This window comes from Seriola lalandi, unplaced genomic scaffold (assembly GCF_002814215.2).
Source record: "Seriola lalandi dorsalis isolate HSWRI2012SDOR001 ecotype SW California unplaced genomic scaffold, Sedor1 jcf7180002054178, whole genome shotgun sequence".
NCBI lineage: Eukaryota > Metazoa > Chordata > Actinopteri > Carangiformes > Carangidae > Seriola > Seriola lalandi.
In genome coordinates this window covers 255957-271702 of record NW_019524731.1, presented here as the reverse complement: position 1 = coordinate 271702, position 15746 = coordinate 255957, and the positions used below count along the sequence as shown (strand labels likewise).

Here is a 15746-nt window from a genome sequence, read left to right as displayed (position 1 = left end):
GAACTTTCCTGAATCAACTTCAATTGTGACAGACACAAGAAATATTTCCTAACCCGATGGACAGATAGTTTTAGGAAAAGTGAAATATTTAGACTCAGCTCCAGAACATTTTTTTGCTGCCTCTCTTTCTCCTTTGTTGCTGGCTGTCTGTCCCGGGCATGTTTGCATTTTTCTTCTCTCTTTTAAAAACGTTCGTTCATAACCTCAGCCTACATCTGTTATTTTTATTCTCCATTTTTATCTCTCTTATTTTATATCATAAAGATCTCTCTCACTCTCTCTCCCTCTGTCTCTCAGGTATATCTATTACTTCGGGGGCCTTCTGTCCGGGGCGATCAAGATGAACAGCAGCCCTCTCTTCCTCCACCAAGTTCTCATCCCATCACTCCCTAACTTCCAGGGTGAAGGAGGTGTGTGTGTGTGTTAGTCTTTTGAGACAAATCACCAAAACACAAAACGTATATCTGTTCGTTCCTAATGCGTTTATCTATATGGATACATCCCACTTCCCTTATTTGATTGTTCCTCGCTTCTCACACTGCAGTTGATCAGGCTGCTTTGACATTTTCATGTGCACAAAATAGCAACTTTGGAATTTTATTTGTTGATAAGTAGATTACAAATATTGGATTTGTGTCACAGTAAGTATAAATCTAATCAACAAATGAACCATGAAACACATATTTTTCTTTTTATGACCTGCCATTTCAAGCTTTGCACCTATATCTTGAAGTCTTTTGATGATACAAATCCCTATTGAAACCGTATTTTAACATGAGATATATTTACATAATCTCCACTTTACTGAAAACATTTAGGGTGCTATACTGTGTTTTTTCTGCAAATGATGAGATATTCTACTCATAACCTGATTATCAGATAATAAGTTTACATGCAAAATATCCAGATGCAAATAGTAAATAAATAGATAAAAAACGCCCTGCTGCCAGTAGAAATGGCTCATGTGCATCACGTGCGTGTGTCATCATATGATCCAGCTGTGGCGCTGTCATCAGAAAATGACGTCATCATTATTTTTTTTTACCAAAAACACAATTTCTTTTTCATTTTAAGACGTAAGTGAGGCAAACATAGATGAAGTTGACGGAATTGAGATGTCCGTCGCCTGACTGTGCCTGTGTATGCAGATAAAAATGTATATGTGATGTGATGTTTGTCTTGGCGTGGCGCTCTGACAGGCTTCCCTCCTGACTCACAGCCACATTACTGACTGCAGCTCTAATAGACGGCCACATTCACCCTCCTTCTCCCACACACACTCTTCTGTTTATCTTTAATCAGATGATCAAGTCCAGGAGTGGGGGTGGGGTGGGGAGTGGGGGGGTGGTGGCAGTCAGCACATTCCTCTATCTCCATGTTGGTAAAGTTAATTTCTCCCTCGTCTCTCTCTCTCTCCTCAGGTTACTACCCCTTCTTGAAGATCTACCAGGCCATGCAGTTGGTGTACACTTCAGGCATATAGTGAGTCTGTCTTGCTGTCATATGGCCAAGTGATAGCACAGATAAGCCAGGACGTACTTGTTGGCTCAGCTGTGTTTTCTTTCATGAGCTGAGGTTTCAGCATCGTCTCAGGTTAATTCAAGAGACAGTATTGAATAAAAATCAAACAAATGACGTTTCTCTTCTTCAGACCAGCTTTTAACTTATGTCACCCAGCTTCATTGTTTACTTCAAGGCCTCTCCAAGTTCATAAATGTGAATATGGCGATTCTGAAGAAAACATGATCTGGTTTGTTTATTTGTTTGTTTGGTCTGTTCATGTTTGGTGACATACTGTATCTGCCTGCGTTCTTTGTGTGTTTTTAGTTATCTAACAGGCTTGTTTGTGTACTCTGTGTCGTCTGCAGTGACCTTCAAGGCACCGGAGGAAGGCGGCTGTGTGTGACCATCGAACCGGCGCTGCTGCTTAAAGGTGACATCATGGTGAGTCATATGGGAAGGAAATGACAAAACCCTGACTCGGGTGGGGTCCCGATCGTGGTTTAATAACTTTAACTTCCATAAACATCAAAAACAAAGAAAAACTTCACAAAGTAGTTCTGCAAAATTTGGTTGAGCTGCCATGTCTCATCTCTGAAATAGAAATTTTGGTATGGAAGAAAAATGTTTTGTCACTTTGTTAACAAGGGATCATAATTTGTCTGTTTTGTGCAGTCAGTCATTTCAAAAGTGGAAGCGAACTCAAAGCCTTAAATTTACAGTTCCAACCTCTCATTATCCCACATACAGTTTGACAGTTTGACCTGCAGCTCTTCTCAACTCTCTGCTGCCCTCTGCAGGTCAAATGCTACCACAGGCGAGCCCAGAGTGCAGACAGAGACACTGTGTTCAGGCTGCAGTTCCACACGTGCACCATCCACGGATCCCAGCTCTGGTTTGGCAAAGGGGAGCTGGATGAAGCTTGTACTGGTGAGTTTATTTAGGTTGTAGAAACAGCCGATCAGAGATTAAAGGATCCCACAGGATGTTTGCCAAGTGGTTGAGAGGATGGTTGAAACAGGATTTATTTGAGTTTGTTGGAGAGAGGGCAACTTAAGCAAGAGAAAACACACTGTTTTTAATCTTGTAACTACTGTGCATTGGTAGTGAGTCGGCCGGTAGCTGTTTCCCAAGTAAAAACTGTAAAAACCCAAAGTACACTACCAGCTAAGCACCAAACAGCAGACAGACAAAGTTAACAACTAGCGTGTGAACAGAGTGGAGCATGTAGCGACTGTCAATATAAAGACCAAAACCACAATTCAATTCAATTGAAGAAACTTTATTTGTCCCCAGGGGGCAAATCTTACCCCACATCTGCTGGATGTGTAAATAAGCAGCTGTTTGCAAACATGTTAGTTTATCAGTGCAGTAAATGCTAAAACATAATGTAACACCATCACATGTAGAGAGGAGTCATGAGGTCAGCTGACCCAGTAATGTCAGTAATATCTGTGTAAATCTAACTAAAGTTAGCTGCTGCTCAAACCAGACCAGACCAAAGCTTCAGCTGCAAAAGACTGGGTTACTTTTTTACATTGTCTCACTTTAAATTAAACAAATGACTGTTTATTGCTCCCCTAAAGGTCAGAGTGGACTTAGCCTTATTTTGCATTTTTGGACACTTTTAAACTGTCATTTGGACACAGTTTGTTACTTGTGGAGTGGATATACTAATGGATATAATGGCTGCTCTTTAAATTGGCATTGTGGGAATGTATTCACAGTGGTTTGGCTTCATAATAATACCGTGGCTGAATAAATCCCTAAATAATAGCAGCATAATCCCCAACCTGGACATAATAACAGTTCTCTGGAAGCAAGTATCCTGAAAATGAGTTGTACTGTATGCCGGAGCGAGTGTCTCTAACTATCCCTCAGAGAGAGTAAAAGAGGCCCGGTGAGCTCTGGTGTATTCCTTAAGTCCATAATGAATATGCTCATTACTTCATTTCCTCCTCGGTTTCCCTTTCCCTAAAATGACAGCACGTGTGCAGCTGAGAAGCACGCCTGTGAAGCAAAGGAGGTTGTGTCTGTGGTCGTGATTCCATTATACTAAATGAAGCATTAGAAATGTGCATAAACACACTATTGTTGATTCAAAGAACTTATAAAACATCTGTGGAAGGGATTAGTATATTTGATATATTGGCGCAGCAACACAGTTTGATTCCTTTCTGGGGTTTCCCCATATCACTGGAGCACTGGTATGCTTTCATAAACCTGGATCTCATGTGGAGATTACATTTATATTTATAGGCTATAATGTAGATAAACTTCCATAAGTACGTTTTAACAGTAGGAAATTATTATTATCATTATTCCCTCTGTGTTTTATTAAGCATTTTTTTCCTCTCCTTCTCCCCAAGATGAGCGTTTTCCGTCTGATGCCACCGTAGAGTTCGTCTTCTCCTCTGGACCTGAGAAGATCAAAGGTTGGTTCACTCTACTTAAAATTCTTCTTCTTACGTTTTCCACTTTGTAAGTTGAGTTTGTATTTGTCAAATGAGTAAAAGACAAATTGATTCTAAAAGTTTCTTCACAAATAAAAAATAGTCTTAGGTAAGGAAGGAAATAAATGCAGATGAATGCAAATGAAATGCATCTTTCTTCAGGTCGTGAGTACCAGAAGAACGATCCGGCTGTCACGGTCGACTACAACACTGCTGACCCAGTGGTTCGCTGGGATTCCTATGAGAACTTCAACCAGCGTTACCAGGACAGTCTGGAGGGTAAAACACCAACTGTCCAATCCAACCAATCCTTTTTCAGCTTGATTTTGAAGGTCCCATATTCAATAAAGTGAGATTTCCCTGCCTGTTTTGAATTTAAAGCAGGTCTTGCTTCTATATTAATACTGCGAAAGTATCAAAGCGCTCAGTCCACAGAGAAATGCACACAGCCTGTATTCAGAAACTGAGCCTTAAAACCAGCCGTCAGGACTTCTGGAACTGTAACAACAGGTCAGCGAGCCTCTCTTCTGATTGGCTCACAGACCTGTTGTTACTAGAGATCCAGAGAGAAGCCTTAGAAAGGAGATGTAAAACTACACTGAGGTGGTTTTTGGTTCTTAAAATCACAAATATATCTTCTTGTGGATCAATGTTAATTGTGGAAAATTACAAATGACTTCACCCATACTTGGTCTTTGCCATTTCATATCAGACAGTCTAGATATCAAGTAGAAAATTAAAGGACAACCAAGAACAATATCTGTTGAATAAAATTCAACAGGCTCAAAATTGTCTCTATGCATATCTCAAGAGTACTGAGAGCTGATCCGGTTTCTTTTCTTTTTTGTCTCAGACATTGCCCACACCAGAGGTCCTCTAGATGGCAGTCTCTACGCTCAGATAAAGAAGCGCCGAGGGCCTGGCTCAGGTTCTCTCACCTCAACTAATGGCAGCAGCCCAGGGGTGGGCCTTTCTGAAGATAGGCCCGATCACCTCATTGCTCAAGGTTCTGACTCCGCGCTCTCAGGCCATTCCATCCATTTGAGCCAATCATCTGTCCACGCTGACCGCCAGGAGGAGCCCAATCGTCCGCCGCCTCCAACCAGACAGGAAAGAGAGGAGCTCGAACGTCTTCTTGGAGGCATAGAGGGGAACCGAGATGGAGAGCGAGAGACCGCCATCTTGGATGACGGGGATTCATTGCCCTCGGAGCGAACCGGGACGCTGAGGCTCAGTCGGTCGTGTTCCTGCCGTGACGGTTACCGGTCCCAGCGCTGTGCCGAGCCTGGCTGTGACCGCACGCTCCTCATGCCTAATGGGTACTGCCTCGATCGGGCTCCCGGCACCAACGGGCACCACGGGGCAACGCCTTCTGCCAGCCCCAACCCAGCTGCTCCTCCATCACACATGGATCTGTGCCAGCACTACAGTCCCCACTCCCACCAGTCCCTTCCACCTCCAGATTTGGTGTGGGACCGCCAGAGTGGCCCACCGCACTACCTGCACCGCTCCTGCTCAGAGGTTCCCTCATCTCGACATATCTGCCCATACCCATCACCGGACCTCACCCCTCACTCTCACAACCCCCCACATCACCACCCTCTCTCTGCCCCGAGTCGCATCTGCTGTCGAGAAGACGACTACGGCCCCTACCACCACCCTCCTCCACCTCACAGCCACCACCATGCCCATCCCCATGCACACCACCCCAAACCCTCCACCAGCCCTACCTACCATGATATAATGCTAATGGATGGTCTGCCGCCCCCAGGCTGCCCTTGCAGAGACTGCACTATCAGGAGGGAAGACTCGGCGGCCTATCACGGCCTGAGGCTGGACCGGGGGGACAGCTTCCACTGGGACAGAGAGGCGGAGCTTCAGCAAAGGGAGGTGGGGCTTAGGAGAGCCAGGGAGACAGAGTTACCTAGAGGGTCAGAGCTCCAGTGGGAGAGGGATCCTGGGCTGAGGCGAGGCAGAGAGCTGTCCCTCCACTGGGAGCGAGACAGGGAGGCTGAGCTGCAGTGGGAGAGGGACAGAGAGGCTGAATACTGGCACAGGAGAGCCACCGTAGCCTCCTATGGCCCACAGGGTCACGATCTCCCAGCCTTTACGTTTGATCCCTTGCCATCGGGTCACCCAGCTTATCCAGAGGCGTCGAGGTCTCATGCTCATTCTCACCTGGATCTGAAGTACAGCAGCAGCAGCAGCGGTTACCAAACACCCCGCCAAGTGTGCCCCTGCTCGCCTTACCAGCCCTCGCCATCTGAAAGCAGGGGCTACGCCTCAGGCTACCAGTCTGAGTCCACGTCACCGCTGCCTCCTGCTTCCTCCATGACGGGGCCCTGCAGCCATAGCAATGGGCCAGCAGAGCATAACCACAACCACCACCACCACCTTCAAGACTCACAGCAGTCATACGGCTCTGACTCACACACTGGTGAGTCACGTTAAAAAATAAACATTGAGAAATGTGTTTTCTTGTAACGGGAAACAGGAGTGGATAAATTATCTATAATCAACAACATCATCCACTAATAATTTGTGCTTAACTAGAGAGATGCCTTACACATTACTCACAAATTGGCTCGCCAGTCACCAACCTCAACTGATTTTGAGTTCATGGATGTTAACGGTCGTAAATGAAATCCATTGTTCCTTCCCCTTTCTCAGATGGCCTTCGCAGTTCCGGTGAAAGTGTGGGCTGGAGGGAACACATTACCCACGGATCCTTTAAGAGAGTCCACAGAGACGGTCACGCCGCATGCTCCACGCCGTCTGATATGTCTGGACCGTCCACTCCTGTCCACACCAGCAGCCCTCTTCGTACGCAGGAAAGGTATTCCAGCTTTACTACTTCACTAGGCCAGAGAGCTTTGTCAGCAAGAGTTTCTCCTCGCTGTCAGGGTGTCTGTTTTTTATATGAAGTTTTGATATCCATAAGAAGATGTATTTGATATATTTAGATCTCCTCTCTCAGGCTTCTCTCTGGAACTCTAGTAACAATAGATCGGTGGGCCAATCAGAAAAGAGGTTCTGAGCCTCTCTTCTGATTGGCTGACTGTTTTCTGACTGGTCAAATAAAAATATAGCAGATTTCAGGTAAACATTCAGAGAAACCAAATCCTGCAAGGTTAGATGGTGGGTCCAGGTGGGCAGGGCTTGGTGCATGCCTGAGAGCTGTGATTGCTTTGTTGTGACATCACAGTCACAGTCCTGACGGCTCGTTTTAAGGCTCAGTTTCTGAATACAGGCTGTGTGTGTTTCTCTGTGGACTGAGGCTTTGATACTTTCACAGTATTAATATAGAACCTAGACCTGCTTTATAATCAAAAAAAGACATGGATATCTCACTTTATACAATATGGGACCCTTAAGAATACCAATCAGTTGATGACTAAAAAGATTCAGGAGGTTAGAGTAGAAATTTTAGAAACATTTCTCTAGATCTGTGACAGTAATACTCATATTTATCCATTTAAGCCCCAGTCCAGGAGGGAGGGAGTATGAGATCCGGACCACAGACATCATCAGCAGTGACTACGAGGCGTCCCAGCCACAGGACAGACACTATCAAGCTGATAATATCGTCCAGGAATCCCCGGAGAGCCAAAAAAGCAGCACAGAGCCGTCATCTACCAAAGACACGCAGTCAAACACAACCACACCTGTACAAACAGAACCCCACAACCACTGCACTGCACCATCAGACCCATCCCTTGCAGCTCCCCACCAGCAGCACTGTCGCCCAGATATGCCCTCGGCTTCTTCGTTGCCAGGCTGCCAGGCTCCTTCTTCCCCTATCCATGCTTCAACTGCACCAGATATACACCCCCAACCTAGCCCTCTCACTATCCAGACCCCCCATCCCTCAGAGGCTGCTGCTCTGCCGTCCACTGTGGCACAGGCGATGTCCCAGCCTCAGAGTCAGACCCAGGCCCAAACCACAGGACCGATCCAAGCAGAGGTCAACGGATCCTATCCAACTAGGGAAACTCACCCTGAATCCCCAAAATGCACCAACACCTCCAACACCCAAGCCCCTGCATCCCCCACCATAGCTTCATCATCATCCTCCCAGCCTGCCTCCAGCAGCATGGAGGGCTCCCCTGTCTCTGATACCCCAGTTCCTGGCTTTGCCACCCTGGGTAGGAAGTTGATGTTGAGTGGGTCTGACCCCCAACACCCGAACCACATTCAGCAGCACGGACCCCTACATTACCACTACCCAGCCATGGAGCACAGTGCTGCTCTGGACACTAACAAGAGGCACTGCTACTCCGCTCACACTCCTCAGCTTCACCCGTCCTCCCACTCCAACTACTCCACCATCTCCATCCCCCTCCCTCACCCCCAACCGCCTCTGCCGGAGAAGCGCCACCTGCCCGCCCAGCCGAGTTCACCCACCGAAGGAGTGGGGACTCTGAGGCCAGCTGTGGGCCAAGTGCCTCCCTCCACTGCCAGCACCACCCAACATCAGCACCACGTCACCTTCTCCCCCACTGTGGGGGAAATTGCACCCCCTACAGGCCAGAATGAAGGAGTGGCCTCTGCAGAGCCTGAGAATGGAAACAGGGTCAGTGTGAAGTTTGTCCAGGATAGTTCAAGGTTCTGGTACAAGCCTGGCATCTCCAGAGAGCAAGGTAACTTTAAGAAAAAGTTCGCTACGCTATCTTGTTTTATTGAAATTGCTGAATATAGAATTTCCTAATATCTTGTTTGTGCTCGGTGCAGCCATCACAGCTCTGAAGGAGAGAGAGCCAGGTACCTTCCTGATCAGGGACAGTAACTCTTTCCAGGGGGCATATGGCTTGGCCCTGAAGGTGGCAACACCTCCTCCTAATGTCAACAACCACAGCAGCAAGGGTAAAATGTATTTTTCATGTCATGAAGAATATCTCATTGTCACATTTTTCCTCTTTGTGTTCAGCAACAGTAGCACAATTCAACCATTCAAGCAAGGGCGTAAGTTTGGTCTCAACATCTGTATGGACGCAAAAATCCCGCCAACCCTCCAAAACAAAGAGACTGGCTTTTTAATGTTGTCAACCAATCAGTTTATTAACATATAAGATCTGAATTTAAATTCATGAATGCCTGTACACAAACGTAATATATGTACACAGGTGAAATTCCATATATTACATATATGTACATGTGAATTTCCATGAATTAAATATATGTACAGGCCAGGGTTCGAACCCAGAACCTTCTCACTGTGAGAAAACTGTTCTAATCGCTGTCAACCAAGCCAGCCCATGAATAAATCATCGTATAGTAAGGTATAAAAGTGTCAAAAAAAAGTCATAGTACAATAAGAGATAAAAAAAGAAAAAAAAAATCCAAAAAACGTCATAAGGGATGAAACGTTATAGTATAATAAGGCATTAAAATGTCAAGCTGGAAGTAGCTGGGAAGAACCCACAAAGAAACATAGAGAACATGCTATTTCCACATAAAAGGGCCCCATGGCCCAGGATTCAAACCAATGACCTTGTCATTGCATGGCATCAGCCCTAACCATTACACCATGAAATCAACCGTACTGTAGTGGGGCATAAAAACGTGAAAAAGGTAATAATATACAACTACTGATATATGCACCATAAAAACGTGAAAAGGTCATAATATATAACTACTAGTATATACACCACAAAACCACCCATACCATATGAGGCAGAAAAACGTGTGAAAAGGTCATAGTATAGTAAGACATAAACAAGTCAAATAATGTCATAGTATAGTAAGAGATAAAAAAAATTCAAAAAACGTCATTAGGGATGAAACGTTATAGTATAATAAGGCATTAAAATGTCAAGCTGGAAGAACCCACGAAGAAACATAGGGAACATGCTATTTCCACACAAAAGGGCCCATGGCTTAGGATTCAAACCAATGACCTTGTTATTGCAAGGCAATAGCCCTAACCATTACACCATGAAATCACCCATACTTCATTCAGTATGGCATAAAAACGTGAAAATAGGTCATAATATTATGAGACATAAAAGCATCACAAAATGTCATAGTATAGTATGGAATAAAACGTCATAGTATGGTACGGCATAAAAAGGTAAAAAAACATCATAGTATAGTAAGGAATAAAAAATGTTACAGCACGGAATGGAATGATTTGAACCAATGACCTTGTGATTGCAAGGCAACAGCTCTAACCATTACACCATGAAATCACCCACATAGCTTGGGAGAACCCACGAAGAAACATAGGGAACGTGCTATTTCCACACAAAATGGCCCTCACTCATGATTCGAACCGATGACTTTGTTATTGCAAGGCAATAGCACTAACCACTACACCACAGATCACACATACAATAGTAAGGCATAAAAATATCAATAAAGGTCATAGTAAAGTAGGACATAATGGCATCACAAAATGTCACAGTATACTATGGCATAAATATTCATAGTATAGTAAGGCATATAAGTGTAGAAAAAAAATCAATAGTATAGTAAGGAGTGAAAACGTCAAAAAACGTCATATTATAGTATAAAATAAAACGTCAAGAAATGTCATAATATAGTTAGGCATAAAAAAGTCAAAAAACGTCATAGTATAGTTTGGCATAAAAACGTAAAAAAAACGTCATATTATACTGTAGCATAAAACGTCATAGTATAGTATGGCATAAAACGTCATAGTATAGTAAGGCATAAAAGTGTCAAAAAAAGTCATAGTATAGTAAGGCAAAAAAAAATATTAAAAAACGTCATAGTATAGTATGGCATAAAAAATTCAAAAAATGTCATACTATAGTATGGCATAAAGACTTCATAGTATAGTAAGGCATAAAAACGTCAAAAATCGTAGAATAGGATGGTAGGATTCAAACCAGTGACCTTGTGATTGCAAAACAGCAGCCCTAACCATTACGCCACGAAATTCACCCACACCATTTCTGGCAGAAAAACGTGTAAAAACATCATAGTATAGTATGGTATAAAAACGTAAAAAAAAACGTTATATTATACTATAGCATAAAATGTCATAGTATAGTATGGCATAAAACATCATACTATAGTAAGGCATAAAAGTGTCAAAAAAGTCATAGTATAATATGTCATAAAAACGGCAAAAAACGTCATAGTATAGTATGGCATAAAAACGTAGCATTGTAAGGCATAAAAACTGCAAAAAACGTCATAGTATAGTATGGAATAAAATTGTCAAAAAAAGTCATAGTATAGTAAGGCATAAAAACACAAAATAACGTAATAGTATAGTATGGCCTAAAAGTATCAAAAAAAGTCATAGTATAGTTAGGCATAAAAACGTCAAAAAACATCATAGTATAGTATGGAATAAAACGTCATAGTATAGTAAGGCATAAAAGTGTCAAAAAAAGTCATATTTTGTATGGCATAAAAACACCAAAATAAATAATAGTATAGTGAGGTATAAAAACGTCAAAAAATGTCATAATATAGTAAGGCATAAAAACGTCAAAAAACATCATAGTATAGTATTGGATAAAACGTTATAGTATAGTAAGGCATAAAAAAAAAAAAAAAAAGTCATAGTATAGTAAGGTGTAAAAACGTAAAAAAACATCATAGTATAGTATTGGATAAAACATCATAGTATAGTTAGGCATAAAAGTGTCAAAAGAGTCATAGTATAATATGGCATAAAAACGTTGTAGCATAGTAAGGCATAAAAACAGCAGAAAACGTCATAGTATGGAATAAAACGTCATAGTATAGTAAGGCATAAAAACATCGTAGAATAGGATGGTAGGATTCAAACCAGTGACCTTGTGATTGCGAGGCAGCAGCCCTAACCATTACGCCACGAAATCACCCACACCATTTTTCTGGCAGAAAAACGTGTAAAAACATCATAGTGTAGTGAGACATAAACGCGTCAAAAAAAACGTCATATTATACTATAGCATAAAACGTCATAGTATAATATGTCATAAAAACGGCAAAAAACGTCATAGTATAGTATGGCATAAAAACGTAGCATTGTAAGGCATAAAAACGTCAAAAAACATCATAGTATAGTATGGAATAAAACGTCATAGTATAGTAAGGCATAAAAGTGTCAAAAAAAGTCATAGTATAGTTAGGCATAAAAACACCAACAAAAGTAATAGTATAGTAAGGTATAAAAACGTCAAAAAATGTCATAATATAGTAAGGCATAAAAACGTCAAAAAACAACATAGTATAGTATTGGATAAAACGTCATAGTATAGTATGGCATAAAAACACCAAAAAATGTAATAGTATAGTATGGCATAAAAACGTCAAAAAACATCATAGTATAGCATGGCATAAAAAGGTCAAAAAACATCATAGTATAGCATGGCATAAAGACTTCATAGTATAGTAAGGCATAAAAACGTCAAAGAACATCGTAGAATAGGATGGTAGGATTCAAACCAGTGACCTTGTGATTGCAAGGCAGCAGCCCTAATCATTACGCCACGAAATCACTCACACCATTTCTGGCAAAAAACGTGTAAAAACATCATAGTATAGTGAGACATAAACGCGTCAAAAAAAACGTCATATTATACTATAGCATAGAATGTCATAGTATAATATGGCATAAAATATCATACTATAGTAAGGAATAAAGACTTCAAAAAACGTCATAGTATAGTATTGGATAAAACGTCATAGTATAGTAAGGCATAAAAACATTGTTAAATAGGATGGTAGGATTCAAACCAGTGACCTTGTGATTGCAAGGCAGCATCCCTAACCATTACGCCACGAAATCACCCACACCATTTCTGGCAGAAAAACGTGTAAAAACATCATAGTATAGTGAGACATAAATGCATCAAAAAAAACGTCATATTATAGTAAGGTATAAAAACGTCAAAAAACATCATACTATAGTATTGGATAAAACGTCATAGTATAATATGGCATAAAATATCATACTATAGTAAGGCATAAAAGCGTCAAAAAAGTCATATTATAGTAAGGTATAAAAACGTCAAAAAACATCATACTATAGTATTGGATAAAACGTCATAGTATAGTTAGGCATAAAAAGGTCAAAAAACATCATAGTATAGCGTTGGATGAAAGTCGTAGTACAGTTAAGCATAAAAATGTCAAAAAACATCATAGTATAGTATTGGATAAAACGTCATAGTATAGTATGGCATAAAAACACCAAAAAACGTAATAGTATAGTATGGCCTAAAAGTATTAAAAAAAAATCATAGTATAGTAGAGCATAAAAACGTCATAGTATGGTATGGTAGAAAATGTCATACTATAGTATGGCATAAAAATGCCAAAAAAGTAATAGTTTAATAAGGTATAAAATCGTCATTAAATGTCATAGTATAGCATGGCATAAAAAGGTCAAAAAACATCATAGGATAGCATGGCATAAAGACTTCATAGTATAGTAAGGCATAAAAACGTCAAAAAACATCGTAGAATAGGATGGTAGGGTTCAAACCAGTGACCTTGTGATTGCAAGGCAGCAGCCCTAATCATTACGCCACGAAATCACTCACACCATTTCTGGCAGAAAAACGTGTAAAAACATCATAGTTTAGTGAGACATAAACGCGTCAAAAAAAACGTCATATTATACTATAGCATAGAACGTCATAGTATAATATGGCATAAAATATCATACTATAGTAAGGCATAAAAGCGTCAAAAAAGTCATATTATAGTATGGCATAAAAACGTTGTAGCATAGTAAGGCATAAAAACGGCAAAAAACGTCATAGTATAGTATTGGATAAAACGTCATAGTATAATATGGCATAAAAAAGTCATGAAACATCATAGTATAGTAAAGCATAAAAGTGTAAAAAAAAAGTCATAGTATAGTATGGCATAAAACGTCATACTATAGTAAGGTATAATATCGTCAAAAAACATCATAATATAGTAAGGCATAAAAACGTAAAAAAAACATCATATTATACTATAGCATGAAACGCCATACTATAGTAAGGCATAATTGTGTCAAAAAAGTCATACTATAGTAAGGTATAAAAACGTCAAAAAACATCATAGTATAGCATTGGATAAAACGTTATAGTACAGTTAAGCATAAAAACGTCAAAAAAAGTCATAGTATAGTATTGGATAAAACGTCATAGTATAGTTAGGCATAAAAAGTCAAAAAACATCATAGTATAGTGAGGCATAAAATTGTCAAAAAATGTCATAGTATAGTATGGCATAAAACGTCATACTATAGTAAGGCATAAAATTGTCAAAAAAAAGTCATAGTATAGTGAGGCATAAAAACACAAGATAACGTAATAGTATAGTATTGCCTAAAAGTATCAAAAAAGTCATAGTATAGTAAGGCATAAAAACATCAAAAAACATCATAGTATAGTATTGGATAAAATGTTATAGTATAGTAAGGCATAAAAACGTATAAAAAAAACGTCATAGTATAGTAAGGTGTAAAAACGTCAAAAAACGCCATAGTATAGTATTGGATAAAACGTCAGAAAAACGTCATAGTATAGCATAAAACGTCATACTATAGTAAGTCATAAAAGTGTCAAAAAAAGTCATAGTATATCAAAGGATGAAAACATCGGAAAAACGTCATAGTATTGTATGGCCTAAAAGTATAAAAAAACGTCATAGTATAGTATGGCATGAAAACGTTGTAGCATAGTAAGGCATAAAAGTGTCAAAAAAATTCATACTATAGTATGGCATAAAAGTGTCAAAAAAAGTCATAGTATACTTAGGAATAAAATTGTCAAAAAAAAGTCATAGTATTGTAAGGCATAAAAACACAAAATAACGTAATAGTATAGTATGGCCTAAAAGTATCAAAAAAAGTCATAGTATAGTAAGGCATAAAAACGTCAAAAAACATCATAGTATAGTATTGGATAAAACGTCATAGTATAGTTAGGCATAAAAAGTCAAAAAACGCCATAGTATAGTATGGCATAAAAACTTCAAAAAATGTCATAGTATAGCATAAAATGTCATACTATAGTAAGGCATAAAAGTGTCAACAAAAGTCATATTATACTCAGGAATAAAATTGTCAAAAAAAGTCATAGTATAGTAAGGCATAAAAACGTCAAAAAACATCATAGTATAGTATGGAATAAAACGTCATAGTATAGTAAGGCATAAAAGTGTCAAAAAAAGTCATAGTATAGTATGGCATAAAAACACCAACAAAATTAATAGTATAGTAAGGTATAAAAACGTCAAAAAATGTCATAATATAGTAAGACATAAATACGTCAAAAAACAACATAGTATAGTATTGGATAAAACGTCATAGTATAGTATGGCATAAAAACACCAAAAAACGTAATAGTAAAGTATGGCCTAAAAGTATCAAAAAAAATCATAGTATAGTAAGGCATAAAAACGTCATAGTATGGTATGGTAGAAAATGTCATACTATAGTAAGGCATAAAAAGGTCAAAAAACATCATAGTATAGCATGGCATAAAGACTTCATAGTATAGTAAGGCATAAAAACGTCAAAAAACATCATAGAATAGGATGGCAGGATTCAAACCAGTGACCTTGTGATTGCAAGACAGCAGCCCTAACCATTACGCCACGAAATCACCCCCACTGTTTCTGGCAGAAAAACGTGTAAAAACATCATAGTATAGTGAGACATAAACACGTCAAAAAAAACGTCATATTATACTATAGCATAAAACGTCATAGTATAATATGGCATAAAATATCATACTATAGTAAGGCATAAAAGCGTCAAAAAACGTCATATTATACTATAGCATAAAACGTCATACTATAGTAAGGCATAAATGTGTCAAAAAAGTCATA

The 15746-nt window shown here is 39.7% G+C and overlaps 1 protein-coding gene across 4 annotated transcripts in view; it reads left to right on the top strand.

The window, feature by feature from the left end:
- The window catches only part of tns2a (tensin 2a), a 64261-nt gene that overhangs the window by 35838 nt on the left and 12677 nt on the right, over positions 1 to 15746 (top strand). For all 4 annotated transcript variants that reach the window (XM_023403706.2, XM_023403705.2, XM_023403707.2 and 1 more), the window contains exons 12-21: positions 298 to 410; positions 1422 to 1482; positions 1869 to 1944; positions 2301 to 2430; positions 3870 to 3935; positions 4116 to 4232; positions 4807 to 6390; positions 6624 to 6789; positions 7434 to 8593; positions 8685 to 8816. In XM_023403706.2, coding sequence (XP_023259474.1) covers positions 298 to 410; positions 1422 to 1482; positions 1869 to 1944; positions 2301 to 2430; positions 3870 to 3935; positions 4116 to 4232; positions 4807 to 6390; positions 6624 to 6789; positions 7434 to 8593; positions 8685 to 8816 — 3605 coding nt within the window. The remainder of the gene's footprint in view (positions 1 to 297; positions 411 to 1421; positions 1483 to 1868; positions 1945 to 2300; positions 2431 to 3869; positions 3936 to 4115; positions 4233 to 4806; positions 6391 to 6623; positions 6790 to 7433; positions 8594 to 8684; positions 8817 to 15746) is intronic.